This window comes from Camelina sativa, chromosome 20 (genome assembly GCF_030686135.1).
Source record: "Camelina sativa cultivar CO46 ecotype springtype chromosome 20, ASM3068613v1".
In the NCBI taxonomy this organism is placed as follows: Eukaryota; Viridiplantae; Streptophyta; class Magnoliopsida; order Brassicales; family Brassicaceae; genus Camelina; species Camelina sativa.
This window is the reverse complement of record NC_141899.1, coordinates 7,983,788-8,009,187: the sequence shown is the minus strand read 5'-3', so window position 1 is coordinate 8,009,187 and position 25,400 is coordinate 7,983,788. Positions and strand designations below refer to the sequence as shown.

The following is a 25,400-nucleotide window of genomic DNA, read 5'->3' as shown; positions in this document are numbered from 1 at the left end:
ATTCTGTTATTTTTCTTTTAAAGATTGTAGGTATAGGATGCAATTGCAGTAGATATGTTCGGCAAGAGACTCAACATTCTGGTTTTAATGTTAATAATAATGATAAGTTCCCAAGTTTGTCCCAAAAACTGCCCATAAGATCTATTTTTCAATGTTAGTGCTTTGGTACACAAACTACTTGCGCGTACATAAGGATCCAAGATCCGTGGTGGGTTGCTGACGTGAGTGTACGTGACTCTGATCAAACGTATGGCCCAAAGATTGACTTGTGTGGTAATTGGGTTGGTTGGTTGGGATCGCCGATAGACACTATCATCCGTTTGGTAATTGAGAATAGTCAAATAGAGGGACTGGTGCAGAAAGGAACTCGCATGGAAACCGAATGGATAATAAGAAAGGCTTATGAAAAAGCACAAATGCATCTCATCGTTAGATTCTCTTTAAGCTTATGTATGCAGAGAAAACTCACCTAATTAGGGGCAGAAGAACGTAACTTGGCTTGTACTCTACTCACCAAACCCCCTTTATATCAATTTTAATATATAAAAACTACTCTACAAGTATTTTTCTTTTTGTTAGTTACTAGATTTAATATATATATACCAAGTTTAATTGCCTTTTTATATCAACTTAACACCAACAATATATCATTTAAAATACGAATCTAAAACATATATAATTTGGTATAATTTAAAGACAGAAGGAATGAGATTAGGACAGTAAGTAAAATGAAAGAGACAGGCAAGATACAATAAGGTGAAGCTTGAGGAAACCGCGACGGTGAAAGAACAACATATGTGTCAAAGCTGATGGATGTGATCAGTGAGTTTGTTGCACTTGCAGCAAAATTTTAAAATTATTCTATAGAAAAGAAAAAAATAATATAAACGAAAGCTTAGCTTGAAGGCAATGGAGACTCTACAACAAACTAATGTACCATACAGAGAGAGAAAAACCAAAGGTTTCTTCATTCATAAAAACCAAACTTCTTCTTTCTTCTCACACATTAATGAATACTGTCCTATGATCTCTGATTTGTGCTCTCACTGTCCACGCTGCTAATCTCCGGTCGTCGGTATGGAAGCTAGCGCCGGTCTTGTTGCCGGTTCTCATAACCGTAACGAACTTGTCGTCATTCATAACCATGAAGAGGTTTTTATAATACTTCTAATTAAACCATTTTTTCTGATTCATTACTCTACCAATGTTTTTATCAATTCACATTTTATCGGATGTCCCCGAAGGGACATATGGTTTACTTTTTTGTTTTCGAATTTTATATTCTGTATGTTTAAGATTTTTAGTTTCAGTAATTGTAGTTAAAATTATATTTTTCAATTTTAACATTAGCAAAAAAAAAAAAGGTTACTATGTTTGTTAATAATGTAAAATTGAGCAATTTTTCAATTATTGTGAATATTTTGTCATTATTAACATTTACCAACATAATAATTTTTTTTTTTTTTTGTTTTGCTAATGTTAGATTGAGCAATTAATTTAACCACTTAAATCAGTTTATATGGTTATGTAATTGAAAGAAGTATATATAAAAAGCCAAAGAGAGACTATGTAATGTCTTCAATGAGCTGAAACTTTTCTTTCTGGGAATTTAAAATTTACAGCCAAAGCCTCTGAAGAATCTAGATGGACAATTTTGTGAGATATGCGGAGATCAGATTGGTTTAACAGTAGAAGGAGACCTGTTCGTGGCTTGCAATGAGTGTGGTTTTCCAGCGTGCAGGCCTTGTTATGAGTACGAGAGGAGAGAAGGGACACAGAACTGTCCTCAGTGTAAGACTCGTTACAAGCGTCTCCGAGGTATTTTAATTAATTCTTCTCCGCTCTTATCTTGTTCGACGAAATGCGTCAATGAAAATAATAAAAAAGCTTACTTTTTTTTTTTCGGTTCTGTTTTTGGTTTTATGAAGGAAGCCCAAGAGTGGAGGGAGATGAGGATGAAGAGGATATTGATGATATTGAGTACGAGTTTAATATCGAACATGAACAAGACAAGCAGAAGCATTCAGCTGAGGCTATGCTTTATGGGAAAATGAGCTATGGAAGAGGTCCTGAGGATGATGAGAACGGGAGATTCCCACCTGTTATAGCCGGTGGACATAGTGGAGAATTCCCACTTGGTGGAGGGTATGGGAATGGTGAACATGGACTTCATAAGCGTGTGCACCCTTATCCATCATCTGAAGCTGGTGAGTCTCCTCTGCTCATTGTCCTCTGTAACTTCTTGTAGCAAGCATAAACTTGGATGCTTGCCAGCTTGGAATTGAACAGTTTTGGTAGTAGATAGAGACTTAGTTTTATAAACATGGATGGTTCTTATATTGTTATATGAAATTCATAAGCAAAGTCTTCTTTATGAAAAGGGCTGTATCTTTTAGCATTTCACGCATATATAAAATGAAATTGATACAAGCGAAAAGCAACTGATGTAGAGGTTTCTAACGATACTTTTCACTGTGTAATTTCAATGTGGTAGGGAGTGAGAGATGGGATGATAAGAAGGAGGGAGGATGGCGGGAAAGAATGGATGATTGGAAGCACCAGCAAGGAAATCTAGGACCAGAACCAGATGATGATCCTGAGATGGGAATGTAATGCCGCCAGAAACATTTTTTTAAGACTTCAGTTTTATATTATTCGGATTTTTGCTTACAAACTTTGGATTTTGAAAAATGGCTGCAGGATCGACGAGGCACGGCAGCCACTCTCGCGGAAAGTGCCCATTGCGTCAAGCAAGATCAATCCATATCGGATGGTCATCGTTGCTAGGCTTGTGATTCTAGCAGTGTTTCTCCGGTATAGGCTCTTGAATCCAGTGCACGATGCTTTGGGGTTATGGCTGACCTCTGTGATCTGTGAAATCTGGTTCGCTGTCTCTTGGATTCTTGATCAGTTCCCCAAGTGGTTCCCCATTGAGCGTGAGACCTATCTAGATCGGCTTTCCCTCAGGTAAAATTTACATATTATCAAGTAGGAGTCTTAAAATCTATGAAGTGGAGTTCAGATATTAATAGTTTTTTGCTTATACAGGTACGAGAGAGAAGGTGAACCAAATATGCTTGCCCCTGTAGATGTCTTTGTCAGTACGGTGGACCCTTTGAAGGAGCCTCCCCTAGTCACATCCAACACTGTGCTGTCAATCTTGGCCATGGACTATCCAGTTGAGAAAATCTCCTGCTATGTCTCTGATGATGGTGCTTCAATGCTCACATTCGAATCTCTCTCAGAAACTGCCGAGTTTGCAAGAAAATGGGTTCCCTTCTGTAAGAAATTCTCCATAGAGCCACGGGCACCGGATATGTACTTCACGTTGAAAATTGATTATCTGCAGGACAAAGTCCACCCAACGTTTGTTAAGGAACGTCGAGCCATGAAGGTAAGTGTATATTACCTGATCTAGTTATACCACCAACCAGCTTTTCATTATAACCTAAACTCATAAGTGACATTGACTTATGGCAGAGAGAATATGAGGAGTTCAAGGTCAGGATCAACGCCCTCGTGGCAAAAGCCTCAAAGGTTCCTCTAGAAGGTTGGATCATGCAAGATGGAACACCATGGCCAGGGAACAACACTAAGGACCATCCAGGTATGATCCAAGTCTTCCTCGGCCACAGCGGAGGATTTGATGTCGAAGGCCACGAGCTTCCGCGGCTTGTGTATGTGTCCCGTGAGAAGCGTCCTGGTTTCCAGCATCACAAAAAAGCTGGCGCCATGAACGCCCTGGTAATTTTCTTGATCTGCCTTGGACCAAACTAGAAACTGATCTCTGTTTCTTGGACCTAACCTGATACTTCTTTCAGGTTCGAGTGGCAGGCGTACTCACAAATGCTCCTTTCATGCTGAACTTGGATTGTGATCACTATGTGAACAACAGCAAGGCCGTAAGGGAGGCAATGTGTTTTTTGATGGATCCTCAGATTGGAAAGAAGGTCTGCTATGTTCAGTTCCCTCAAAGGTTCGATGGTATTGACACGAACGATCGTTACGCCAACAGAAACACAGTCTTCTTTGATGTAAGACACAATTAATATTTCTTCAAGTTGCGGTCTATGAGATAAGTATACCCAATTCCTTACCCTCTTGTTTGCTACAGATCAATATGAAAGGTCTAGATGGAATCCAGGGTCCAGTTTACGTTGGTACTGGTTGTGTTTTCAAACGACAAGCTTTGTATGGTTATGACCCGCCAAAGGGTGCTAAACGTCCAAAGATGTTGAGCTGTGGTTGTTGTCCTTGTTTTGGACGCCGGAGAAAGAATAAAAAACATTCCAAGAATGACATGAATGGTGACGTTGCAGCCCTTGGAGGTAAATTATCCCAACAACCTTATAACATCAGTCCATATATATCTTGAAGTACGTTTAGTTTACGTTGGGATTTTGCAGATCTAATAGTTTTTTTTTGGCAGGAGCAGAAGGTGATAAGGAGCATTTGATGTCTGAAATGAACTTTGAGAAAAAGTTTGGGCAATCATCCATCTTTGTAACCTCGACTTTGATGGAAGAAGGTGGCGTTCCTCCATCATCAAGTCCTGCAGTGCTCCTTAAGGAGGCAATCCATGTCATAAGCTGCGGTTATGAAGACAAGACTGAGTGGGGAACTGAGGTAATAATGCTGAATCGTAAGATAGTACCTTCTTTGTGATTTAGAAGCTGGCCAGTGTAAGAAACTTTTGTGTATCTCCGAATTGCAGCTGGGTTGGATCTATGGCTCTATCACGGAGGATATTTTGACGGGTTTCAAGATGCATTGCCGTGGCTGGAGGTCTATTTACTGCATGCCTAAGAGGCCTGCATTCAAAGGTTCAGCTCCTATTAATCTATCAGACAGGTTAAACCAGGTTTTGCGTTGGGCACTCGGATCGGTTGAGATATTTTTCAGCCGACACAGTCCTCTCTGGTATGGCTACAAAGGAGGAAACCTCAAGTGGCTTGAGCGTTTTGCTTATGCCAACACAACAATCTACCCGTTCACATCTATACCACTCCTTGCCTACTGTATCCTTCCAGCTATCTGTCTCCTTACAGACAAATTCATCATGCCACCGGTTAGTAAAATCATCAGATAAAGCGCTTAAAAAGCTGCATTAAATTTGCTAACTATCTGTTTTCCCAAATTTTCTTTCAGATAAGCACATTTGCTAGTCTCTTCTTCATCTCACTGTTCATGTCAATCATTGTAACGGGAATCTTGGAATTGAGATGGAGCGGAGTTAGCATTGAGGAATGGTGGAGAAACGAGCAATTCTGGGTTATTGGAGGAATCTCAGCTCATCTCTTTGCGGTTGTCCAAGGTCTCCTCAAAATCTTAGCAGGCATTGACACAAACTTCACAGTCACATCAAAGGCAACAGATGATGATGACTTTGGAGAACTTTACGCATTCAAATGGACAACACTGCTTATCCCTCCAACAACTGTCTTGATCATAAACATTGTCGGCGTTGTTGCAGGCATCTCAGATGCCATTAACAATGGATATCAGTCATGGGGACCTCTATTTGGTAAACTCTTCTTCTCCTTTTGGGTCATCGTTCATCTCTACCCATTCCTCAAAGGTCTGATGGGAAGACAGAACAGAACACCAACCATTGTGGTCATTTGGTCAGTGTTGTTGGCATCTATCTTCTCGTTGCTTTGGGTCAGAATTGATCCTTTTGTCCTCAAGACCAAAGGACCTGATACTTCCAAGTGTGGCATCAACTGCTGAAGCAAAATCTTTTCTATTTCTTCTGAAACTTTTCTGTACTTTTTCCAGTGTGTTTTCACTTCTTTTTTGGATTGCATAATTGGGGATTTTGTTTATTGTATATTAGCCAGCAAAACAGATGGATCTGGATTTATTGTGAGAGATTAATGCAATGTACAAAGAAACTCAAACAAAATTACTTTTGAGTTACAAAGTAAGAGATTCACATATACTTTCCCAAAGAGTATACTTGCAGTGAAACCACACAAATCTTGATAGCAAACTGTAACAAAGATAGCCTGAGACTTTTTCTTCTATCGTGGAAATTCACAAAATAAAGAACAACACGACTAAACACCCTCACATATCTCATTACAACTTCAAGCTGAATATCAGTTGATAACATTAAGAAATAATTGAATTGCCTGAGTTTGTTTAGTAAAAGTCTCATTCTCATTCTTTTGAAACACCGAGGATCCACTGGGAGAGATGAGTCAAGTATGGCTCAGCCTGGGAGCCTTTGCTCAAGACTGGTCCTAAGCTCTGCAACTCCGAGTTGAATTCCCTTTCGAAATTGCTGGTAAAACGGGTTACAGACATGTTAGAACAATACCGTACTATGAAGGTCAAAATTTTTAACAGCAACTGATTTTATGAAGATCTAAATGATTCACCCAAGAAAGGGAAGCAATTAGTCTTAAAATAGTACATTGCCACTACTTACAATATGGATTCTGTGACGGTTGTATCTCTTATCATTGTCTTCTGTGGATGAGACTGGCTATTGATGTCGATAGATGATGATATCAGCCACTGTGTAGCTGCAGCATATTGTAGGCACACTGATTTCAACTTCTCCATTTTCTGCAATGTAGTAAACACGAGTGTAAAAGATTGATAAACATCACACTATTACTAGCGCGTTCACAAAATTCTGCTATCGTTGCACAAAAGAGAAGAACATAATTACATCGATGATGAGAAAACACAACATTTAATGGAACAGCGACAAACCTTAAGGACATCAGGTAAAAGAAGCAAGCATCCTCTCAGACACTTATCAAGAAAGAATTCATGATGTTGTATCACCTGTAAGATGATGGCACATTGTTCAATTAAGAATGTTTTCCTGCAAACAAAAATAAAGCAGGTCTCTTATCTTACCTCATCTACGCTCCTTGTGGATTGTAGTCTATCATGCATCACATGCCAATTTGGTTCAAGAACCTGAAGAGACATCCCACATAAAAGCAAGCAAATACAACATTAGACAGAACTGAAGAGCCAATAGTAGTTAAAATAAACACCAGATCATCTCATAAACAATTATTTCTCGACTTCTGGTGTGATTTCTCTCAACTGTTAATTGATAGTGTACTTATATCTCCAGAATTTATAACCCACAATTTCAGGAACATATATCTCGAAACTTGCAGTTGCAGTTGCAAGAAGTGGCTACATTTGCAAGTATGAGTTTTAGGACTACAGAGATATCTGGATTCAATATTAGAGTGTATGTCAATCTACATTTGCAAGTCATGAAGTATGAGTTTTAGGACTACAGAGATATCTGGATTCAATATTAGAGTATGTCAATTCCAGACGCCAGTCTTCTAGAGACTTATACCACAAAATCTCAATGGAAAACAGGAGCTACGGATAGACAATCATAATCTTTAAAAATAAAAAATCCAAATTTCATTCAACTAGCAATCATAATAGTTTAAACCAAACGAAACAAACAGAAACTTCATGACTTGCCTCGAATGTAAGATAATGTAGAAGGCTACTGATGAATTTAAGCATACTACGGCAGAGAAGCGATGATCTAGGAATTGCTGTACCCTTAGAGTTCATAGACCGAATCCCCTGAAGAATTTCACAGAAGTTTATTAGAGAAGCAACATGGTTAAAAAGGTTTCATAAGGAACCAAAAATAAAATAAACTACAAGCTAGGAATTTTATATCAGTTCATACTTGATGTATCTGCCAAGCACCACAAAGCTGGCGTTCTACATGTTTGCAATGAAAAAGAAAGCGGAAAATCAACTGGTACTTTGACAGTGCTTTCTTTGATATGACAATGGATAGTGGCCACTGAACCTGAAACACAAAGTCACAACCAACATATCAAACAATTAAGTAGCCAATCGAATATGCATTTTTCAGTTACTTATATAAGTATGAATAGGATGATGAATCTAGAAGCGATTTAATAGTATTTTAGGCTGCGGAATTACTAAAACATATCACGACGAACAAAATATAAGAATCCAAGTACAATCAGGTAGTTGCAGACAAGCAAGAAAGGAGCAGACCTTATAGCTCAAGGAAAATGTCTCTAGACCAGTGATGCTCACTGGGTCCTCTATACTATTGCTATCAGAGTCCTTGTGCATTCCCAAAGTCGTAAGCAATGAAGCTCGATCCTAAGATATGAATGCAAAGTGAGAACATATTATGTACAAACATTGTAATTGATCACATCCAGGAAAAGAAATGTTAATTGCTCACCACACAACAAGTCAAGTCTTCGTGGCAAGGATCTGCTGCAGCCGCTGTGGTACGTAGAGCAAGATCTAGCAAAGACTAAACAATAGACATCCATTCAGATTCCAACTAAAAAATAGTGAGCCCTATCGATTGAATAATGGTAAGAAGCTCTGTCTAATACTTTGATCATGCTCTAAAGGGGAAAAAGCACCTGCAACTTTTCAACAGATACTTCATGCACTTTTTTGTTGAGCTCCTCTCGAGCAATGTCCATAAAATGAACCAGGAAATCACCCTGTAGTTCATTAGATTGTTGTACCAAAATCAATTAGAAATTAAACAGCTAACAGAGTATCAATGACAGAAGAAAACAACTAAACAACAAAATTTTCGGATTGATAAAGTATGCCCAGAAAATTCTGATAAACAGAACCAGCATACCTGGTCGAGAAGAAGATAGTGCTTTATAGATCGAAGCCTTCCTATGAGGTCATACTGAATCATATACTAATGGTCAGAGAGGTGTATTTACGAGTAATGACATCAAAGAAGCAGTCATAACACAATTTATTACCTTATCTTTGATGAGATTCACAAGCTCTATACTGGCGAATTCGTGAGCAGCCTTTATGCATTCAAGATAATGATGATTTGAACCAAATATTGTTAACTTAGATCTCTCTGAAATAGGAACCTGTTAAAAAAATCAGTCAATGTCATGTCCAATATCACAAACACTATTAATTGTATCAAAAGACAGAAAATTCATCCACAATCATACCTGAACATTGTGCCCACATTCTCTCATAACGTTTAGATATTTCCCTGTGGTCAATATTGTTGCAGCAATGTTTGCAAGGAAGCCAGGGATGGTATCCTTGAGGCTGTATCTTTGGCTCCAATATTTAGCTGTAGAGTCCTGACTGAGGCTCTCCTGTACGAAAAAAATTGACAGGGTAAGCAATTGACAATTGTGCAGGTGAGCTGAGCAAAAATTGAAGTACCTTTTTAAGTGACCTGTTCTCGGCAATGAAAAACTCCCCATACGGATCTTCAATGATCCCCTCATAGACCCACCTTAATTAAACACTAATTAAAGTTAGTTGACACATCTAACATTGTATTCTAGCAAATATCCATGTACAGATCTGCCAGACAAAAGATAATAAACATGCTCGCCAATTACTCCTTCCAAACAAAAGAAAAACATAGCCACAGGTTGGACTTAGGTTATCTGAGCATTCCATATGCAATAACAAAGGAGAAAAGGCAGAGATTATGGCACAACTTTTTTTTGGCTATGAGTCTAGTTACGAGCAAGAAAAAAAGAGGCATAGGTGACCAACCTTTCCAATATGCCAAGGTATGCATTGCTTGCACACTCCGTCATTTTCTCTAACAATGACCTTACTGAATTATCACCAGCCATCGCTTTAGCCTAGGCATGACAGTCTTCAAGATTAGGACATATAATAAGAAAGTTTGAGTACAAAAAAACCCAAAAGATTTGATGACTAAAGCAAGAATCTACCTGACTCTGCAAGAGATTAAGAACAGCAGAACCCACAAAATGCTTCGTCGAGGCATGCTGAACTACTGCAGCCAAAGCGCCCATGGATCCCATTATGCGCTGAGAGATACGAAAAACAATCAGTCAGCATACTTTTTTACCGAACCTGTAGTTTAGATTATCTAGAAGAAAGACAGACCTGACAGTAAAACCATAATCCTTGGATAGCGAGTCTTCCAAGTCGAAATTGATGTTCCAATTGTGCCACCATGGCTTGATAATCCTGATAAAAGACAGGATTGTTAATACTTTCAGCAATAGAAAAGAATGTTGTCAAATTACCTCAGAGCTAACAAGAAATGATATCCTCAGTCCAATCAATACGTGACATGGACTAGACACGAAACCCCACGTGTGAAACAGAAAGAAAAGAATCAGACTATCATTTTATTCAATTGGGCAATAATAACAGAGAGATTACAGAGACAGCAAGAATTTAACACAAAGATGACAGTATGAGCTATATGCGTCATCTAAGATATTCTTACATACGCATAACACACACACACACTCAGAAATGTGCTAAAGAAACCAATTCCGTGGACAAAAAAGAAAAGAAACCCAATAAAAAAACTAAAATCATGCTTTTAGTTAACTGAGTAGATCCCCAAAGTTGGCTACTAGTTTAAGGAATCCATATTCAGTTCGCAAAGTCGCTAAATAAAACATAAGGGAACGAAAATAACTCAACAAACAATGCATCATAATAACCACAAAGCTAGCAACCTATATCACATACAAGGAGGAGTTCCCTGAGTGCAGCTGCGAATGCATGGTTAACTAGCCCGTTCTTGAACTGTGAACTTGACTCCACAAATTGGTCAATCAGCAGATAATATTCACATAAAGGGAATATTTTTTTGGCCATTTCCTGCAAAATTATTTGCATTGGTCAATATATTCAGAAGACCCAATAAAACTAAGAGTTACAATGTTAATTCTTTATAACATCTCTAAATCCTTGTCAAAAGAGTTCCAAATAAAATAATAACACTTTCAAGAAGTCAGAACACCAAATGAAACGCCATATTCTTTCAAATAAAACAGCACCAAGTTCCATAAACATACAAGACGAGGAAACACCTTTCAAATAACAGTCTCAAAATGTGAACGACTTTGTCAATTTTGCACTAACTTTTTCTTTCTGTTTGACAAACTTAGCTCCAAAGATAGAAGACCATGCATGGTTAGAACTTAGAAATCACTCGGTTGACTAATGTAGACCATCAATGATTAAAATGTTTGGGATAAGAACCAAAATTAAACGAGTTGAGTACTACTTGCCTGTAATGGCAAATGCATTGATGCATCAACTTGGAAAGCTATACTATCCTCCTTCCCATGGAATCGTTCAATCGATATATATCTCCCTTCAATTCCAACCAAAGCAGACAAGAGATCATCAATGACAATAAGTTCCTGCATGCCCAAAAGGGATAAACAAGTTACTGAAATGGACATAACAGAAGAGATGACACCAAGTCTCAACCTAGGCTAGCAAAGTTCCACAATTACTTGGCTCAGATCAATTACCCTAGTCTATGCCAATTTGTTAAAACCACACACCTTAAAACCATGCTTTAAGTACCTCACCACCGGTTTCAAGATTACAGAATAAATGGAAGCAAAAATCACTTAGTTTGTAAAAACAACACAAACCTGAACCGGTTCGTCATAGCAGCCAATTGCCTGATCTTCTCCAGAAATGCTGAAACCAAAATGGAGAGTGGAAATCACACAAACAAACAAAAATCAGTGATTTTTTCTTTTGGAATGTGCTCGGAAGAGTAATAAAGCAATTGACTTGGGAAACGTAGAAATCGAGAAACACCTAGAGGACTTCTTAGAATCAGCAAGTTTGGAGCTTGCCCTCGTTTCCTGAGAAAGAACAATACACCCAACACCCGTTGTGTCAAAAAAGTATCTTTCTTTCTTCAAAAAAATTAAAAATACGAAAGAATAAAAACGAAATCAAGCACAAGTAATAAAGATGGGGGAGAACCTGGTGGAAGCGACCAGTGAGAAATGGCCTGTCTTGGTTCCAACGAGGAGTCGTTGGGCAAGAGATTGGCGACATTGATTCCATTCCTTCTCTCGCTTTCACTCTCTGCAACTCAGCAACTTCAAACAAAAAAAAAAAAAAAAAAAGCTTTTTACGCGAATTGCAGAAGAAAAAGAAAAAAAGGAGATTCACACACAGATCATTCCACCAAATTCCGGTTTTTCGTTAACCATTAATTTCAGGGTTGTTAAAATGTCCGGTTTTGAAATGAACCAGTTTCAAATTCGAGATCGAGACCCACCCAATTCAAAAAAATCACTGATTTCAAAACCCTATTATCTGATTCTAAAAGAAGAAGGAGAAGTATCGAGAGTTAAAAAAAAGGGAACCTACAGATCTCTCGGCGCAGTAAGATTCAAGGGAGGAGTAGCTTCGCTTCACTTCACCGTGAGTGGTGTCTTCGATTGTTGACAGTGACACCAGAGTTGTGAGACGACTCGATTCGCTCTCTCCCCGGCGGGCAAATTCAACTTTGTATTTTTTGTCAATTGAATTTTCTGTAGAAAATAAAATAAATAAAACATGAAAAAAGGACAACACTTTTTAAAAAGAATAATAAAGGAAAAAAAAAAATTAAAAAACGATCCTTTTTGCTCCTACTCTGTCCTCCACCTCCAGCTTTCGATTTCACAGGGCAATTGATTATCTCTTTCCTATTTTATTGTCTTCTCAAAACGAATATACACACACAAACAACAAAATCAAAATAAAATCGTCAGCTTCTCCTCTCTTCTCCCTGTACCTGGAAAAATCAAATCTTTCGCTGCCGAGTTCTTCTCTCTGCGGCGAATTCATATACCAATCTCCAGGTTTTTCACTTCAACAATTTATCAAGTCTTGTCCTTTATAATTCGTTGTTTGATTCTTAAACACCTTTTTATTGCAAAGTTTGACCCTTTTTGTCTTTTATGGCCATCATCCCAATTTATTGGTTATAGGAACTTTTGTTGAATCGTTGGTATTGAATTGAATTAGGTGAAGGGAGAAGAAGAAGAAGAAGAAGAAGAAGAAGATGGCTTTGGTTGGAAAATCTGAGAGATTCTCTGCTGATTTTGTGATGGGAGGTGCTGCAGCCATTGTTGCTAAATCTGCAGCTGCTCCAATCGAAAGGGTCAAGCTTTTACTGCAGAATCAAGGAGAGATGATCAAGACAGGCCATCTCATAAAACCTTATACTGGTTTGGGTAATTGCTTTGGCAGAATCTTCAGAGAAGAAGGTGTTTTGTCCTTTTGGAGAGGCAATCAAGCCAATGTCATTCGTTATTTCCCTACTCAGGTACTTTTCCAAGTACACTAATAATGCTCATCAAATAGATTGAGTGTTAGATTCTTATTGTCACTAAAATTTAATTGCTCTTAGGCTTCCAACTTTGCATTTAAAGGTTACTTCAAGAGCCTTCTCGGATGTTCCAAAGAGAAAGATGGTTACTTGAAGTGGTTTGCTGGGAATGTAGCCTCCGGAAGCGCTGCTGGAGCAACGACTTCTTTGTTTCTGTACCATCTTGATTACGCAAGGACTCGTTTAGGTACTGATGCTAAGGAATGTTCAGTTAATGGCAAAAGACAGTTTAAAGGGATGATCGATGTGTATCAAAAAACTTTGTCAAGTGATGGCATTAAAGGACTTTACCGTGGATTTGGAGTGTCAATATTGGGAATCACTCTTTACCGAGGAATGTATTTTGGGATGTACGATACCTTCAAACCCATTGTTTTAGTTGGTTCCTTGGAGGTAATGTCATCTGTCCATGACGTTATATTTGCTTAATCTAGTAAAGAAAAGAGCTGAAAATAGTTATTTGATTCTGTGACAGGGAAACTTCTTGGCTAGTTTTCTATTGGGTTGGAGCATTACTACTTCCGCAGGCGTCATTGCTTACCCTTTTGACACACTTAGGAGGAGAATGATGCTTACATCAGGACAACCTGTAAAATACCGGAACACTATTCATGCCTTAAGAGAGATAGTGAAATCTGAAGGGTTCTATGCGCTATATAGAGGAGTTACTGCGAACATGCTTCTTGGAGTAGCAGGAGCAGGTGTGCTTGCAGGATATGATCAGCTTCACCGGATTGCTTATAAGCATTGGGTTTAGTAGTTTTGAACCAAACCCGAAAACTCAGCTCAAAGAAGAAAAGGTTAGTAAACACCAAGAAGTCTTCACTTACATTCCAATGTGTTGTGTTAATTAACAGAATCTCGGAATCATTAACCGATTGAAGCAGCAGAAGATAGGGAAAAAAAAATTGTTCATAATTTTTGTGCAGTTACATTGTTATATCAATAATCCAAGAATAGCCTCTTTGCTAATTGTGTATTGGAGCAAGTTTTGTTTCATATATGAGAGATGAAAAAGGTGAAAACTTCTAGAAATAGCTTTTTGATGATACAAATAAACAAAGGAAAACTTGCGGTGATCTTAAGCGAGAAGCCAGAAGTTTTTGTGGCGTTTGGTGGTGATTAAGTAACCGCCAAGCTTGCGGTTCTTGGGTTTAACAGCTATTGTCATGCAAGAAGCGTTTTCGAGACAGTATTTGAGAACACCGCCGTGTCCACGGCGTCTCTTCCATGCCCATCTCTTCAATAGCCTCCACACCGGAGGTTTCTTCTCTTGTCCAACTACTAAAAGGCTCACTTGTTGTTTCTTTGCTTCTTCTACTATCTTCTGTCCTTTGTCTTTGTCTTTCCCCTCTAACCTTCTTATCTCCACTTCTATCTGACATAAAGAAGAAAACACACGTCACCAATGCTAGAAAACTAAGTTGATCGAAAGAGTAATTATAATTATAAACACAAACGTAAACAAACAAACGAATACCAAGTGTGATGACTCACCCCGGGTCGTTTTGTTTGGCACAGTTTCTTCAAAGTATGAACCAATTCATCTGTTTTCACCTCGCGTTTTCGGTTCTTTCTTTTGCCTAAAAGCCAATGTGAAAACCCTTATTAGCCAAACCAAACAAACCTTCAAAGAAGGAAATGAACAAGAGGAGGGAAAGAGAAGAACTTTTTCTAAACGGTTTTGCAAAGTATAACAAGAAAAGAGTGTCTTGTGGCTGTAAAGTATGCGTAATAGCCCATTCCAAAGCTCCGGTAGAAGCAAGGGCTTTATCAACCACAACCATTACTCTGTTCCCGCCTTCTCCCTCCTCCTCCTCAACGGCTTCAACCGCTGCCACCGCCTCATTTTTTCCTTCTACGCCTCCATTGTTAAAGCTCTTGCCATCATCTTGTTCTTTTTCTTCTTCTTCTTCTTCTTCGTCTTCTACTATAACTTTGACTCTTTCTTCTTCTTCTTTCTCTTCATCCTCTTCACTTTCGTTGTTCTCTTCTTTGGTTTCTTCTTCTACGGATCCGGCATCATCACCGTTTTCAGGTAGAAACTCGATTCTTTGGTCTCTCTCTATGGAACTCGAGTCCGGTTTGAACCTAATCGAAGGTGAATTGATCCGGACTCTTCTTAAACTCAACTTGGCTGATTTCTTGAGCGATCTCGCCATGTTTTCTGTTACAAACTGCAACTCAGAACGAACAAACCTTAGCATTGGTTCTTGAATGTCTGGAGAGCTAGCTAATGTATACGTGAGGACAAATTTGAAAGAGAACGTGCGTGCCATTAAAGATGTTTGATTGTTAATGGTTCCACACGTTGCTGTTTTTATTAAATTAATCGAGTCCAGTTCTATTTGATATTAACCGTATTTAAAACTAAGACGTATACACAAAAAAAATAAAAAAAATAAAAATCTCTAAAGAATATCCAAAAGTTGACCCATGTAGAGTAGATTAGAGAAAACTTGTTAGCTCTCAATCGGTTGTGGAGTTCACTAGCGTTTTAAACTTGTTAGCTTCTCAATCAGTTGATAAAGAAGGGGAGCGGATACCTGGAACCATGTTGAAGTTGGTGGAAGAGATGATCTCCAAACTCAGCACATAGCCCTTGTTGAATTCCATGTCTTCTAATTTTACTTAGGGGATAATTATCACCTTGTTATTTGCTTTTGGTCCCTATAGCTAATGAAAACTCCTCTTCATTTTCCAACCAAAATCTACCAGGGTCGACGGTCAAAGTATAGTAAAAGTATCGTATAACAAACAAAAACAAGTAGAAGAAAACCCAATTGCATTTTACAAGAAACTAAAAGCCAGTTTCAATCAGCCTAATATTATCAGTTCTTTCAACTGTTTCTTTGATCCACCTAATACTATCTTTATAATATCTCGATTAAGCTCTGTGTCATCTCAGTGCTGATTCATCGGAAACTGCTGCTACATGTGTAACGATGCATGCTACTACAATTATTTCATCTACCTCTTCTCTTGCTGGGTGGGAACTCTTTAAACCACTGATAAGTGGAGAAAAAAAAAAAAAAAAAAAAAAAAAAAAACTATTGTAGTTATATATAGATGAGGTTTCTTTTGTTCTATGTTTATCTTCAAAGCTAGCGAAAATTACACTTGATTCCCTGAGAATGCACAAGAGTAAAAAGCTTTCTGACTGAATTGCTATAAATTACATAAATCACAAAACAAAACAAAAAAAGAAAGAAAGTTATATGTGATTCAGACCAAAAGAGAAACAGCATATAACAAGTTAAGGGGGCCAGTAGATGATGAGTCCGAGGAGAGGACAGCACCGGACCACTCAATGTTCGCCACAACCTCCAAAACCTGACCTTCCACGAGTGGCGCAATGGAAAACTCGGCATACCAAAGCTCCAAAATCTGATCATCAGGACCTTGAGGCCGAGCTTCCCAGAAGATGGCCATCCTACTCCTGCCACGAGAGAAGCAGAATTTGATGATATCAAAACCAGAGTGTTGCTGCTGCAGCTCTTCCAAACCCTTGACTTCCTTCCAAGCCGACAAAAATGGAATACGCCACAGTATTCTCCCGCCGGTACCACGGCAGAACAATGCTGCACCAACTAAAAGCCAATCGTTTCCGTAGTCTGCGTCTGCGTCTGCATCTGTCTCTGCCTCAAACACACATTCACTTGTTGAGAACTTAAACATTTGACCGTCCTCATCCACCGCGTAAACATGCTTGCTGTCGTCCGTCACCACACTTTGTTGGATTTTGAGGGGCATCTTGGGCGTAGACACAGGCAGGAACTCCCAAGTTCTGGTTTCGGGATCATACACCTCTGCCCAGTTGGAGGAATCAGCAGCGTCCCAGCACCCTCCAAACACGTATATCTTCCTGTTGTCTATCAAGCTTGCCGATGCTCCGCTCCGAGCCATCTTCATGGGCGTTACTCGGTGCACTGTGTGATCGGTACAATCAAAAAACGTGACTTCCGATGTGGGTTTGCCGTCTATGAGTCCACCGATAACATAGACCCCACAAAAACCCTTCACGAAACAGGATCCTGATACCGGGGCCGGATACGAGTAGTCCATATTGAGCCGTTTCAGCCGACGTTGCACGGGGTGGAGGACGAACCACCGTGGACTTGGATCTGGATACATGTGCATATAGACGTACATATATCGGTGAAGGCAACCCCTCCGAGGGGTAATGGGACTTTGCGACATCCCGGTACCTCTTGGAGACCATCGATAAGGCTACGAGGTCTAATCTCGACAACAGAGTCAGGCAGTCCACAACCACATCATCTGGCACACACCATAACCCACACAACTCCGTCTCATTCTTCCTCCTCTTCTTCAATTCCAATCCACGAATCGCACTTCTTCCCTTCATTGATTTGATTACGTACGTTACCGGAGGGATCAATTTCCTTTCTTGCGCTAGGGGTTTTTGTGAGTGATCTAACTAGATTGTGTGTCATAGCGCTAATTCCCATTAAAATATCATTAAATTTGTGCTAACATGGGTTAAATTCCCATTAAAATACACGACAACTGACTGTGTATATATTGGGGGAATTAGCGCTATGACACACAATCTAGTTAGATCACTCACAAAAACCCCTAGCGCAAGAAAGGAAATTGATCCCTCCGGTAACGTACGTAATCAAATCAATGAAGGGAAGAAGTGCGATTCGTGGATTGGAATTGAAGAAGAGGAGGAAGAATGAGACGGAGTTGTGTGGGTTATGGTGTGTGCCAGATGATGTGGTTGTGGACTGCCTGACTCTGTTGTCGAGATTAGACCTCGTAGCCTTATCGATGGTCTCCAAGAGGTACCGGGATGTCGCAAAGTCCCATAATTATTTAATTATCTTACACAATCTTAGTTAAATCAACTTGATTTTATATGTCAAATATTCTAATATTAATATTGTTGAAAACTAATAAAATGAGAATTTAACCCATGTTAGCACAAATTTAATGATATTTTATTAATTCCAACATGTCCTCTTTATAAATAATCTACTATATAACCATATTATATAGTATTTTAATTTTTTTAAATTTTACATATTCGTAATATTTTCAAATTTTATTAAGTTTATATATATTAATTATAATATTTAAATAAATGTGAATCGAAGTTATTCTTACGTTAAGAATCAAAGCTCACAAGTATTGAAAAATAAAATGGGAATCAAATTGTTGTTTTCTTTGTTTACAAATGATTCATATATACAATATCTTCAAAATACAATAGAATGCGATATATCATAGTTCCATGATGAATGCGTCCATGAACCTATTATACATACACAAGGGTAAAAACAAAACAAAGCAATATGATCAGAGCTTTTTGGTTCCACTAACCCTATAGATACATAAATCCAAACAAGTTCTTATGAAAACAAAACAAAGCAATATATGTAATCAGAGATTTCTGGGTCTACAACTAGTACTCTATACATTCATAGCTAGATTCAAACAAGTTCTTATGAAAACAAAACAAAACAATATTATGAGAGATTTCTGGTTCTACTCTATTTATTCTACACACAAAAATACTGAAATTTAATTATAATAATAGATATCTCATTTAAAACGTAAGTTCTCTCCAAATATATAATTGTTCAACAAAGAGAAGGTTAGCATTCTTGATTTTTTAATTAACTACAAATATATATTACAAAAATAAACTCATTCACATTCTTGTACCTACAGTGTACCATGAGAATCTTTTTGTTCACTACTCCTTTTTTCAACTTATGAGACATGTCATAATACATTTAATAATCTATTTATTAAGCTCCTTATAAAATAAAATAAAAAAAATCTATACATTATTATAAAATTAAAAACTCAAACCGTTTTTTATAAACCCAAACCGATATATAATTTCATTTTAATTATAAAATCTAAACCCTAACCATCTCATTTGTAAACTCAAACCGACATATAATTTCATTCTAATTGTATAATCTAAATCCTAACCATCTCATTTGTAAACCCAAACCGACATATAATTTCATTCTGATTGTATAATCTAAATCCTAACCATCTCATTTGTAAACCCAAACCGACAATATCATTCTAATTGTAAAATCTAAATTCTAACCATCTCATTTGTAAACTCAAACCGACATATAATTTTATTTTAATTGCAAAATCTAAACCTTAATCACCTTATTTGTAATTCCAAACCGACATATAATTTCGTTCTAATTGTGAAATTTAAACAAAGTCAGTATTTAATTTTCCTTAATTAAAAGTATACATAATTTGTTTTTGTTTCCTTATTTTGTTTGTTTTTTTATTTAATTTTGATTTATTTTTTAAATGAAATAATGTATAAAAGAATCTGATTGATTAAAATAATTTAATTTTGATTGGTTTTAAACATTGCTCGTTTGATTTTGCTCGAATCACTATATATTATATATATATATTTTTTTTTTTTGACAATATGTTATATTTTCTTTTTATCATAAGAAATCTTGAGGTAGCTCTAGTTTTTTTGTCGTGGTCAAAATCGTCCTGCCCTCCACCATGTCTTGTGTGCAAGCAAGCACAAATCCAATTTCGATTCGTTTTTCTTCGGTGGCAAAACCTCGAAAAAAAGAAATAGTCCAACGAGGAAGGTACAAAAAAATGTCACTAAAATACTGTTTTAATTAAAATATGAACCAGACCAAACACAAAGGTCACTTAACTCACTTGTACCTAACCAAACTGAACTCATAATTTTTTATCATTCTCACATTCAAATCCAAAATTAGTGAAAAAGATTAGGTGAGGAGCACTCGCTAGTGACCAAAACTACATAATTTATACTTCAAAAAATGAAGAATAAATTACTAATAATAGGCTTATTAATAGAAGTAGCCCTATTTATGCAAAACACAGATCAGTTGTTACATAATCACATGTATACAAAGTGATCAGAGTAAAAACACAACTCAAATGCTTGCTTATATATAAGAAACTGCCGCAAGTAGGAAAAAAAACTCAAAACTCAAAAAGTAAAGAAAAAATAAATGGCGGATGATTCAGCAGCACCTTCGTCGATTGACGGCAACGTCCTCGTGGCGAAGTCACTATCACATCTCGGCGTAACCCACATGTTCGGCGTCGTAGGAATCCCCGTCACGTCTCTAGCTAGCCGAGCCATGGCTTTAGGCATACGTTTCATCGCCTTCCACAACGAACAATCAGCCGGTTACGCCGCTTCCGCTTACGGTTACCTAACGGGCAAACCCGGGATCCTTCTCACGGTTTCGGGTCCGGGTTGCGTTCACGGACTCGCGGGTCTCTCCAACGCTTGGGTTAACACGTGGCCGATGGTGATGATCTCTGGTTCTTGCGATCAGAGAGACGTTGGTCGTGGAGATTTCCAGGAGCTTGATCAGATCGAAGCTGTGAAAGCTTTCTCGAAATTATCCGAGAGAGCCAAAGATGTTCGCGAAATCCCCAATTGTGTTTCTAGGGTTTTGGATCGAGCTCTTTCGGGTCGACCCGGTGGGTGTTATCTGGATCTTCCGACCGACGTCTTGCGTCAGAAGATATCGGAATCTGAAGCTGATAGGTTGGTGGATGAGGTTGAGAAGTCTTCGAAGCAAGAGCCGGTTCGGGGAACTCTGAGATCGGAGATTGAATCTGCGGTCTCGTTGCTGAGGAAAGCTGAGAGGCCATTGATTGTGTTTGGTAAAGGAGCTGCGTATTCGAAAGCAGAGGATGAGCTGAAGAAGCTTGTTGAGATTACTGGAATACCCTTTTTACCAACTCCGATGGGTAAAGGTTTGTTACCGGACACTCACGAGCTCTCAGCTACGGCGGCTAGGTCGCTCGCTATTGGGAAATGCGACGTCGCTTTGGTTGTTGGAGCTAGGCTTAACTGGCTTCTCCATTTCGGTGAGTCTCCTAAATGGGATAAAGATGTGAAATTTATATTGGTTGATGTCTCTGAGGAAGAGATTGAGCTTAGGAAACCTCACTTGGGCATTGTTGGAGATGCCAAGACTGTGGTTGGTTTGTTAAATAAAGAGATAAAAGACGATCCTTTTTGTATTGGTAAGTCGAATCCATGGGTGGTGTCGATTTCGAAGAAGGCTAAAGACAACAGTGAGAAAATGGAGATGCAGCTTGCTAAAGATGTGGTTCCTTTCAATTTCTTGACACCTATGAGGATAATCAGAGACGCTATTTTGGCTGTGGAAGGACCGAGTCCTGTTGTGGTATCAGAAGGAGCTAATACGATGGATGTAGGGAGATCAGTTTTGGTTCAGAAAGAGCCAAGGACAAGGCTTGATGCAGGAACTTGGGGTACAATGGGTGTTGGTTTAGGTTATTGTATTGCTGCTGCTGTTGCTTCTCCTGATCGCCTTGTTGTAGCCGTTGAAGGAGACTCTGGTTTTGGATTCAGCGCTATGGAAGTTGAGGTAGTAAAAACCATTTTACATTATATTAGCAATAATGTGGGAAACTGTCTTTTTTTTGTCTGAATCTTTTCACTGTTTATTATTGCAGACATTGGTTAGATACAATCTTCCAGTGGTGATTATAGTATTCAACAATGGTGGAGTCTATGGTGGTGACCGAAGGAGTCCAGAAGAAATCACTGGTCCTCATAGAGAAGATCCAGCACCTACATCTTTTGTTCCTAATGCAGGTTACCACAAGCTTATTGAAGCCTTTGGAGGCAAAGGTTATATTGTGGAAACACCCGATGAGCTTAATTCTGCTCTCTCTGAATCGTTTGCCGCAAGAAAACCTGCGGTGGTTAATGTCATCATCGATCCTTTTGCTGGTGCTGAGAGTGGGAGATTACAGCACAAGAACTAAAAAAAAAAGCTTTGTGGAGAAGTTTTAAATAATGTTTGTGTGTAAAAGGATAAAAGCGTTTATAGTATTTCAGTTTTTCACTATTGTAAACCGGATCATAACCGATCCAATTTAAACCAAAATTAAATAAAAATACACGTTTCCGGTTCAATTCCTTTAAGCCTCCTTCCTTCGTGTTAACTAACAAAACCTAAAAAAGCTATTTAATGGAGTCTGAGAAGAACAACACAAGAACAGAGTCGACTCCGAGACAAAAGACAACATGAAACCAGGTCTTTGAATCTTCTTCTTTCTCACAAATTCGTCTATTTTCAATTGCGTACATGAGATTGATGTGAGAATTTTGAATTTTGTTTTTGATATTATTTGATTTCAGAACTTCCTGGGTTTTATTACGACGAGGAGAAGAACAGATACTTCCCCATTAAAGGCCCTATCCCTGGTGCAAAAGCTTCTTCATCTTCAAGAAGCCAACAAAAACCTGACCCAAAGCCTGAACAGGTCGGTTACTTTAATCTTCGAATTTGTGTAAAGGTCAAGTCTTTGTAGAATTAATGATAGTTCCCCAACTTCTTTAGCTCTGTTTTAGTAACTCTATGTGAGAATTTTCATCAGGAAACAAATTATCAGAAGAGAACAAAACTAAAGGCATTGAAGCTAGTTTATTCCCGAGAGTTAAATGGCAATGTTGTTCCTGTCAATAAGAAGATGTCTAACTTCAAGGAGGAGATTCAAAAGACACAAGCCTCTTATCCTTTGGTATGTACCACCTCTGACTTAACAATTCTTTTTCTTATTGAGGTTACAAACTTACACAAGACAAGAATGAAACGTTTCTTGTGACTTAGGTATGGAGATACGAATCAACAAAACACACAGGCGATGCTGCTTTGAAACAGTTTCAGGTTGATGTACAAACATCTGTGGGCTTGACCAGAAAGAACATCCTAGTAGCTGGCAGTTCTAGTGGTTGCTTGAGGTATGTCTTACTCAGTTTCTTTGAATTAGTTGAGCTGTACCAAGAAATAGTTGAGCTGTATATATTACTTTTCATGCCAACCTATATGCTTTGGAAGTTTGTCCTTGCAGCATATTGAAAGTTTCCAAAGCTAAACAAGTATTCGATGGTGGAATCGACTGTGATCCAGTTTCTGTTCTTCCCCTCAAAGAAAACAATGCAGAAGAAAGGGAAGCACCTTGGTTTGTATGGAGACCTGCACAACCTTATCTAGCCTTATCTACTATATCTTCTATTCAGTTGATTGGAAGATATGATGATGCATCTGAAAACTCCAACCCCGTAAATCGAGCATTGTATCCTTAAAATGTGTTTTATCTTTTAGTTTTCGTCTTGATCTCCCTATTTGTGAAATCTTGACACGAGATATCAGGATAACTACACTAGGATCAACTGGTCGTGGGTCGGTTTTTATATTAAATGTTGCTGATGAAATGAACATACTTACTCCACGAAGCCTCCAAGGGAATGTTTCCTCTGAGTGTACCATTTGGACAGCTGATTGCAATATACGTGGGAGTCATGCAGCTATTGGTACCTTCTCTTTCTTACGGTGCTATATTGTTGCTGTAAATGGACCTGGTTCAGTAATTTCAAGAACCATTTAGAAATTATTAAAAGGTTTTGATATGTGGCAGGTACCGACTTAGGAGCCGCTTCGATTGATTTGGAAACAGGAGCAGGTTCATACTTTCTCCGAAGCAAAAGCGATGTTCTTGCGCTACAATATCATCAATCGGTAAAGTTTTCCTAATTCTAAGTTCCAAGATGCATCATTTTCTAGCGGCTCAATACTGTTTCCAACTCTTATTTGGTATCTGTTCATTCAGTGGTCTCTCTTAATTGAATAATAACTCGAGGGTCAAGTTACTGTCTGACAAGCTAAAGTCATCATGTCTTCAATTTTTACTGATATACACTTCTACTTCTTTTTTTCCCAGGGAAACATTGTTCAGTGCGGACTCAGAAATGGAGCCATTGTGTCAGTTGATCTACGTGAGAGACCAGGAAGACCGTTTCCAAGGCTCACTAGACACCAGATACGATATCAGTCATCAAGTAAAACCGGTCAAACTACTAAAAATAAACAATGGTTTGAGGTATTGCTAAGATCATATAACGACTTTGTTATGGTCCCAACTTTTCATCTTCTTCTCTTGAGCTTTCCTTGCAACATTCTGGTGATACTAAACTGTAATTGTTATTTGTGCAGCTCCAAGGAAACATAAATCCGTCTCATGTAATCTATATGCCGTCATCTCTTACGTGGTTTGTGAACTACTGAAAACTTATATGAAACCCCTCTTTACTACTTAGTTTTTGTGACTCTATCATTCACTCCTTCCTTCTCCAGCCTGAAGACACTCAAAACTTCTGATCAGTACTTAATGGCAAGCTCCATGGATGGAACAGTGAGTATTGCTGCTAGCTCTAGCTTCTACATATACTTGCTAAGAGATTTGCAAGAGCATTTCAGTCTTTATCTAAAGAGCCAAACTTTTCTCTGTTCTTAGATCAGATTATACGATCAACGCTTGGTTAAGAGAGGGGTCGCTGTACAGACATATGAAGGACATGTAAATTCTCATACTCGCATTGAATTTGGCATCGATCCGACAGAAAAGTTTCTTTTATCAGGTAAAAAAAAAGGAACCCCTTCCCTTGTTCTGAAAACATAACTGTTGTGTTGGATCTTGGAAAAACATCAATAGTTTGATTATAGTGAGATGATTTCAGTATACTTATCTTTGGGTTTTTGATTCAGGAGGAGAGGACTGCTATACTCGCATTTGGAGTATCAAATCTGGTCAACTGTTGTCTGAAAACAAATTCTCGGACTCTGTCCCTTCAGTTGTGTGTTGGTCTACTGATGAAAGTACTTACACACTGATCTTTCTCTTGCTTCTTAGACTTCTAATTTTCCTTTTTATCTTTAGTGTAAACAGAAGCTTTGAATGTTGGATTTTCAGGGCAAAAAGACCGAAAAGATAGCATTATGTATGGGGCATGGCTTGGATCGCACGAATCAATATTCAACGTGTTGTAAGATGTTAACTGTTTAGCAAGAAGGTTCTAAGACAATGGAAGCTGTTGCTTGTTATTCATATTCAACAGAAGGTAGCAGAACCATGATCTTGAAGATAGAAAGATCCTTTTTTTAGCCTTGTAACAGTAATTATAGAATCAGGTTTTTTGAAATTGTAAAGAAGACAAAATTCTTCATTTCTTTTATGTTCTCTCTTCCATCTTCAATGCTAATGAGTTATGGGAGAAGCTGTTCAATCAAACACTGGATTTAGTTAAGCAACAGACGCATTGAAAATGAAAAGTAGGAACCAGATAACGTTCAAACAAAAACGCATTGCTCTTTAGAATTAACACTTTAACACC

General features: G+C 38.2%; 7 protein-coding genes across 14 annotated transcripts; 4 read left to right on the top strand and 3 right to left on the bottom strand.

Moving 5' to 3' along the window:
• The first annotated feature begins 782 nt into the window (after positions 1 to 782).
• On the top strand, positions 783 to 5,923 carry LOC104770042 (cellulose synthase A catalytic subunit 7 [UDP-forming]). Of its 2 annotated transcripts, none has more exons than XM_087506661.1 (12): positions 783 to 1,152; positions 1,623 to 1,818; positions 1,929 to 2,207; positions 2,495 to 2,609; positions 2,701 to 2,967; positions 3,049 to 3,394; positions 3,481 to 3,744; positions 3,822 to 4,034; positions 4,115 to 4,328; positions 4,430 to 4,626; positions 4,715 to 5,068; positions 5,149 to 5,923. In XM_087506661.1, exons 1-12 carry the CDS (start codon positions 1,078 to 1,080, stop codon positions 5,728 to 5,730), a joined length of 3,102 nt encoding a protein of 1,033 aa, XP_087362787.1. In that variant the 5' UTR covers positions 783 to 1,077; the 3' UTR covers positions 5,731 to 5,923. The 2 variants fall into 2 exon arrangements, with proteins under 2 accessions (XP_087362787.1, XP_087362788.1); XM_087506662.1 differs by having other exon boundaries at positions 898 to 1,152; positions 4,436 to 4,626.
• Positions 5,910 to 12,332, bottom strand: LOC104770044 (gamma-tubulin complex component 2). Of its 2 annotated transcripts, none has more exons than XM_010494393.3 (22): positions 12,169 to 12,332; positions 11,776 to 11,894; positions 11,605 to 11,651; positions 11,433 to 11,481; positions 11,058 to 11,192; positions 10,513 to 10,644; positions 9,913 to 9,996; positions 9,735 to 9,833; positions 9,550 to 9,641; positions 9,208 to 9,280; positions 8,985 to 9,137; positions 8,778 to 8,897; positions 8,645 to 8,698; positions 8,415 to 8,498; positions 8,225 to 8,299; positions 8,029 to 8,139; positions 7,688 to 7,813; positions 7,471 to 7,578; positions 6,874 to 6,936; positions 6,724 to 6,798; positions 6,434 to 6,573; positions 5,910 to 6,286 (listed from the first exon to the last, which is right to left on the bottom strand). In XM_010494393.3, the coding sequence occupies exons 2-22, from the start codon at positions 11,857 to 11,859 to the stop codon at positions 6,163 to 6,165; spliced, it is 2,028 nt and encodes a 675-aa protein (XP_010492695.2). In that variant the 5' UTR covers positions 11,860 to 11,894; positions 12,169 to 12,332; the 3' UTR covers positions 5,910 to 6,162. The 2 variants fall into 2 exon arrangements, with proteins under 2 accessions (XP_010492695.2, XP_087362789.1); XM_087506663.1 differs by having other exon boundaries at positions 10,500 to 10,644; positions 12,169 to 12,310.
• LOC104770041 (ADP/ATP translocase ER-ANT1) lies at positions 12,328 to 14,209 on the top strand. Of its 2 annotated transcripts, none has more exons than XM_010494391.3 (4): positions 12,328 to 12,644; positions 12,811 to 13,111; positions 13,196 to 13,567; positions 13,650 to 14,209. In XM_010494391.3, exons 2-4 carry the CDS (start codon positions 12,848 to 12,850, stop codon positions 13,929 to 13,931), a joined length of 918 nt encoding a protein of 305 aa, XP_010492693.1. In that variant the 5' UTR covers positions 12,328 to 12,644; positions 12,811 to 12,847; the 3' UTR covers positions 13,932 to 14,209. The 2 variants fall into 2 exon arrangements, with proteins under 2 accessions (XP_010492693.1, XP_019097917.1); XM_019242372.2 differs by having other exon boundaries at positions 12,382 to 12,644; positions 12,774 to 13,111.
• LOC104770040 (uncharacterized) lies at positions 14,069 to 15,439 on the bottom strand. The gene is made up of 3 exons (XM_010494389.3): positions 14,844 to 15,439; positions 14,672 to 14,757; positions 14,069 to 14,552 (listed from the first exon to the last, which is right to left on the bottom strand). Exons 1-3 carry the CDS (start codon positions 15,379 to 15,381, stop codon positions 14,256 to 14,258), a joined length of 921 nt encoding a protein of 306 aa, XP_010492691.2. The 5' UTR covers positions 15,382 to 15,439; the 3' UTR covers positions 14,069 to 14,255.
• A 960-nt stretch (positions 15,440 to 16,399) lies between these two features.
• LOC104772317 (F-box/kelch-repeat protein At4g19330-like) lies at positions 16,400 to 17,220 on the bottom strand. Its single transcript, XM_087504338.1, has one exon. It carries the CDS (start codon positions 17,084 to 17,086, stop codon positions 16,400 to 16,402), a length of 687 nt encoding a protein of 228 aa, XP_087360464.1. The 5' UTR covers positions 17,087 to 17,220.
• A 2,664-nt stretch (positions 17,221 to 19,884) lies between these two features.
• On the top strand, positions 19,885 to 22,142 carry LOC104770038 (2-hydroxyacyl-CoA lyase). The gene is made up of 2 exons (XM_010494386.3): positions 19,885 to 21,588; positions 21,677 to 22,142. Exons 1-2 carry the CDS (start codon positions 20,188 to 20,190, stop codon positions 21,989 to 21,991), a joined length of 1,716 nt encoding a protein of 571 aa, XP_010492688.1. The 5' UTR covers positions 19,885 to 20,187; the 3' UTR covers positions 21,992 to 22,142.
• Positions 22,141 to 25,297, top strand: LOC104770039 (uncharacterized). 5 transcript variants are annotated; one of them, XR_015594120.1, is made up of 13 exons: positions 22,141 to 22,263; positions 22,368 to 22,492; positions 22,607 to 22,750; positions 22,840 to 22,970; positions 23,081 to 23,305; positions 23,383 to 23,543; positions 23,648 to 23,748; positions 23,951 to 24,109; positions 24,223 to 24,278; positions 24,364 to 24,421; positions 24,529 to 24,647; positions 24,775 to 24,885; positions 24,980 to 25,297. XR_015594120.1 is itself a non-coding variant. In XM_010494387.3 (13 exons), the coding sequence occupies exons 1-13, from the start codon at positions 22,254 to 22,256 to the stop codon at positions 25,054 to 25,056; spliced, it is 1,482 nt and encodes a 493-aa protein (XP_010492689.1). In that variant the 5' UTR covers positions 22,141 to 22,253; the 3' UTR covers positions 25,057 to 25,297. The 5 variants fall into 5 exon arrangements, 3 of the variants coding, with proteins under 3 accessions (XP_010492689.1, XP_087362785.1, XP_087362786.1); XR_015594119.1 differs by having other exon boundaries at positions 23,383 to 23,547; positions 23,652 to 23,748; XM_010494387.3 differs by having other exon boundaries at positions 24,524 to 24,647.
• Positions 25,298 to 25,400: the final 103 nt, after the last annotated feature.

What these genes read in the sequence shown, in the direction of transcription:
- LOC104770042 (XM_087506661.1), top strand. Translation starts at nt 1,078, where the DNA reads ATGGAAGCTAGCGCCGGTCTTGTTGCCGGTTCTCATAACCGTAACGAA. An exon ending in TCATTCATAACCATGAAGAG is followed by an intron (nt 1,153 to 1,622) that starts GTTTTTATAATA and finishes TAAAATTTACAG; the next exon opens with CCAAAGCCTCTGAAGAATCT. An exon ending in GAAACACAGTCTTCTTTGAT is followed by an intron (nt 4,035 to 4,114) that starts GTAAGACACAAT and finishes TGTTTGCTACAG; the next exon opens with ATCAATATGAAAGGTCTAGA.
- LOC104770044 (XM_010494393.3), bottom strand. Translation starts at nt 11,859, where the DNA reads ATGGAATCAATGTCGCCAATCTCTTGCCCAACGACTCCTCGTTGGAAC. An exon ending in ACTATCTTCTTCTCGACCAG is followed by an intron (nt 8,499 to 8,644) that starts GTATGCTGGTTC and finishes AATGAACTACAG; the next exon opens with GGTGATTTCCTGGTTCATTT. An exon ending in ACCGTCACAGAATCCATATT is followed by an intron (nt 6,287 to 6,433) that starts GTAAGTAGTGGC and finishes CCGTTTTACCAG; the next exon opens with CAATTTCGAAAGGGAATTCA.
- LOC104770038 (XM_010494386.3), top strand. Translation starts at nt 20,188, where the DNA reads ATGGCGGATGATTCAGCAGCACCTTCGTCGATTGACGGCAACGTCCTC. An exon ending in TCAGCGCTATGGAAGTTGAG is followed by an intron (nt 21,589 to 21,676) that starts GTAGTAAAAACC and finishes TTATTATTGCAG; the next exon opens with ACATTGGTTAGATACAATCT.
- LOC104772317 (XM_087504338.1), bottom strand. Translation starts at nt 17,086, where the DNA reads ATGAAGATGGCTCGGAGCGGAGCATCGGCAAGCTTGATAGACAACAGG.
- LOC104770039 (XM_010494387.3), top strand. An exon ending in AACCCCGTAAATCGAGCATT is followed by an intron (nt 23,306 to 23,382) that starts GTATCCTTAAAA and finishes ACGAGATATCAG; the next exon opens with GATAACTACACTAGGATCAA. An exon ending in TGGGAGTCATGCAGCTATTG is followed by an intron (nt 23,544 to 23,647) that starts GTACCTTCTCTT and finishes GATATGTGGCAG; the next exon opens with GTACCGACTTAGGAGCCGCT.
- LOC104770041 (XM_010494391.3), top strand. Translation starts at nt 12,848, where the DNA reads ATGGCTTTGGTTGGAAAATCTGAGAGATTCTCTGCTGATTTTGTGATG. An exon ending in TTCGTTATTTCCCTACTCAG is followed by an intron (nt 13,112 to 13,195) that starts GTACTTTTCCAA and finishes AATTGCTCTTAG; the next exon opens with GCTTCCAACTTTGCATTTAA. An exon ending in TTTTAGTTGGTTCCTTGGAG is followed by an intron (nt 13,568 to 13,649) that starts GTAATGTCATCT and finishes ATTCTGTGACAG; the next exon opens with GGAAACTTCTTGGCTAGTTT.
- LOC104770040 (XM_010494389.3), bottom strand. Translation starts at nt 15,381, where the DNA reads ATGCTAAGGTTTGTTCGTTCTGAGTTGCAGTTTGTAACAGAAAACATG. An exon ending in TGCAAAACCGTTTAGAAAAA is followed by an intron (nt 14,758 to 14,843) that starts GTTCTTCTCTTT and finishes ATTGGCTTTTAG; the next exon opens with GCAAAAGAAAGAACCGAAAA. An exon ending in GCCAAACAAAACGACCCGGG is followed by an intron (nt 14,553 to 14,671) that starts GTGAGTCATCAC and finishes TCTTTATGTCAG; the next exon opens with ATAGAAGTGGAGATAAGAAG.